This window comes from Sinocyclocheilus rhinocerous, unplaced genomic scaffold (genome assembly GCF_001515625.1).
Source record: "Sinocyclocheilus rhinocerous isolate Xijiao unplaced genomic scaffold, SAMN03320098_v1.1 scaffold19222, whole genome shotgun sequence".
In the NCBI taxonomy this organism is placed as follows: Eukaryota; Metazoa; Chordata; class Actinopteri; order Cypriniformes; family Cyprinidae; genus Sinocyclocheilus; species Sinocyclocheilus rhinocerous.
The window spans coordinates 34,281-36,797 of record NW_015652997.1 but is presented as its reverse complement, the minus strand read 5'-3'; the positions used below and the strand labels follow the sequence as shown (position 1 = coordinate 36,797).

The window sequence follows — 2,517 nt, the reverse complement described above, 5'->3', positions numbered from 1 at the left end:
AACAACAGATGGACACACAGACGGATAGATGGATAGAACAACAGACAGATAGACAGAACAACAGACAGACGGATGGACAGAACAGACAGACAGAACAACAGACAAACAGACAGAACAACAGACGGACAGACAGACAGAACAAAAGACGGACAGACAGACAGATAGATGGACAGAACAACAGATGGACAGACAGACAGAACAACAGACACACAGACAGAACAACAGACGGACAGACAGATAGATGGACAGACAGACAGAACAACAGACACACAGACAGAACAACAGACGGACAGACAGATAGATGGACAGACAGACAGAACAACAGACACACAGACAGAACAACAGACGGACAGACAAAACAACAGATGGACACACAGACGGATAGATGGACAGAACAACAGACGGACAGGCAGAACAACAGATGGACACACAGACGGATAGATGGACAGAACAACAGACAGATGGACAGACAGACAGAACAACAGACACACAGACAGAACAACAGACGGACAGACAGACAGATAAATGGACAGAACAACAGACAGACAGACAGACGGACAGAACAACATACACGGAGACAGAACAACAGACAGACAGATAGATGGACAGAACAGACAGACAGGACAACAGATGGACAGAAAGACAGACAGACAGACACACAGACAAAACAACAGACACACAGACAGAACAACAGATAGATGGACAGAACGACAGACGGACAGCAAGACAGACAGATGGAGAGATAGATAGAACAACAGAAAGACAGACAGAACAACAGACAGATAGATGGACAGAACAACAGACAGATGGACAGACAGACAGAACAACAGACACACAGACAGAACAACAGACGGACAGACAGACAGAACAAAAGACGGACAGACAGAACAACAGACGGACAGACAGACAGACAGACAGATAGATGGACAGAACAACAGACACACAGACAGAACAAAAGACGGACAGACAGACAGATAGATGGACAGAAATGGATGGATGGAACAACAGAACAATGGATGGATGGATGGATGGATGGATAGACAGAACAATACATAGAAAGATGGATGGATGGAAGGATGGGTGGATGGATGGATAGACAGAACAATACATAGAAAGTTGGATGGATGGATGGATGGATGGACAGAACAATACATAGAAAGATGGATGGATGGATGGACAGAACAATACACAGAAAGATGGATGATGGATGGACAGAAGAATACACAGAAGGATGGATGGATGGATGGATTGACAGAACAGCACACAGACAGATAGATGGACAGACAGACAGACCAACAGACACACAGACAGACAGACAGACAGATAGATGGACAGAACAACAGACACACAGACAGAACAACAGACGGACAGACAGACAGATAAATGGACAGAACAACAGACAGACAGACAGACGGACAGAACAACATACACGGAGACAGAACAACAGACAGACAGATAGATGGACAGAACAGACAGACAGGACAACAGATGGACAGAAAGACAGACAGACAGACACACAGACAAAACAACAGACACACAGACAGAACAACAGATAGATGGACAGAACGACAGACGGACAGCAAGACAGACAGATGGAGAGACAGATAGAACAACAGAAAGACAGACAGAACAACAGACAGATAGATGGACAGAACAACAGACAGATGGACAGACAGACAGAACAACAGACACACAGACAGAACAACAGACAGACAGAACAACAGACACACAGACAGAACAACAGACAGACATATAGATAGACAGAACAACAGACAGATGGATGGACAGACAGACACAGAGAGACAAAGCATTAGATCTTTCATTCTGATATGACTAATAATTAAACAATAATAATAATGAAAATTAAAATGCAGAAATTTTTTTAAAAATAAACACTGAAAAGATATTAAAAATAGTAAAAAATAATAAAATAAAATAAAATTTGTTTTTTATCTGCATGTCATGTGACCATTAACTGGCACCAGAGAACCGTGAACATGCAAATGTGTTGTTAAATGATTGAAATATTAACATAAAACTTCAAGTAAATATTTTAGTACATATTTTAGTACATGTTTCGGCTGATATAAACACTGTTAGCGCTGGTTTACCCGGCTGTTCCCGTGCAGGTTGTTGTAGATGATGCGGAAGCGTTTGCGTGTGTAGTTGCACCTGTACGTTCCTCCCATCAGATACTCGATCACCAGCCCCACGTCGATCAGCGTGATCTTATAGTTGGGCGGGAGGTTACCCTAGCAAAAAACACAAGGGAATAAAACTCAGACGGACTGCAGTCTGGCGTCGGACACTCAAGCTTCAGTCCAGCAGCTTTACCTGTTTGACGTCCCTCACCAGGTGATAGAGCGTCGGATTGGTTGGAGTTTGTTTCTGTGAGAATAGAAATGTTCAGATTTACCATCAAGGTCAGTTTAGACTCCGCATAAGAGGAGCAGCACGTGTGTGTGTGTGTGTGTGAGAGAGAGTATAAGTGTGTGTGTGTGTGTGTGTGTGTGTGTG

The 2,517-nt window shown here is 43.2% G+C and overlaps 1 protein-coding gene across 1 annotated transcript in view; it reads right to left on the bottom strand.

Moving 5' to 3' along the window:
* LOC107715248 (transient receptor potential cation channel subfamily M member 7-like) overlaps positions 1 to 2,517 on the bottom strand; it is a 44,205-nt gene that overhangs the window by 17,733 nt on the left and 23,955 nt on the right. Inside the window, exons 7-8 of the mRNA XM_016521333.1 lie at positions 2,335 to 2,388; positions 2,112 to 2,252 (exon numbers count right to left, since the gene is read on the bottom strand). Of these exons, the coding sequence (XP_016376819.1) occupies positions 2,112 to 2,252; positions 2,335 to 2,388 (195 nt within the window). The remainder of the gene's footprint in view (positions 1 to 2,111; positions 2,253 to 2,334; positions 2,389 to 2,517) is intronic.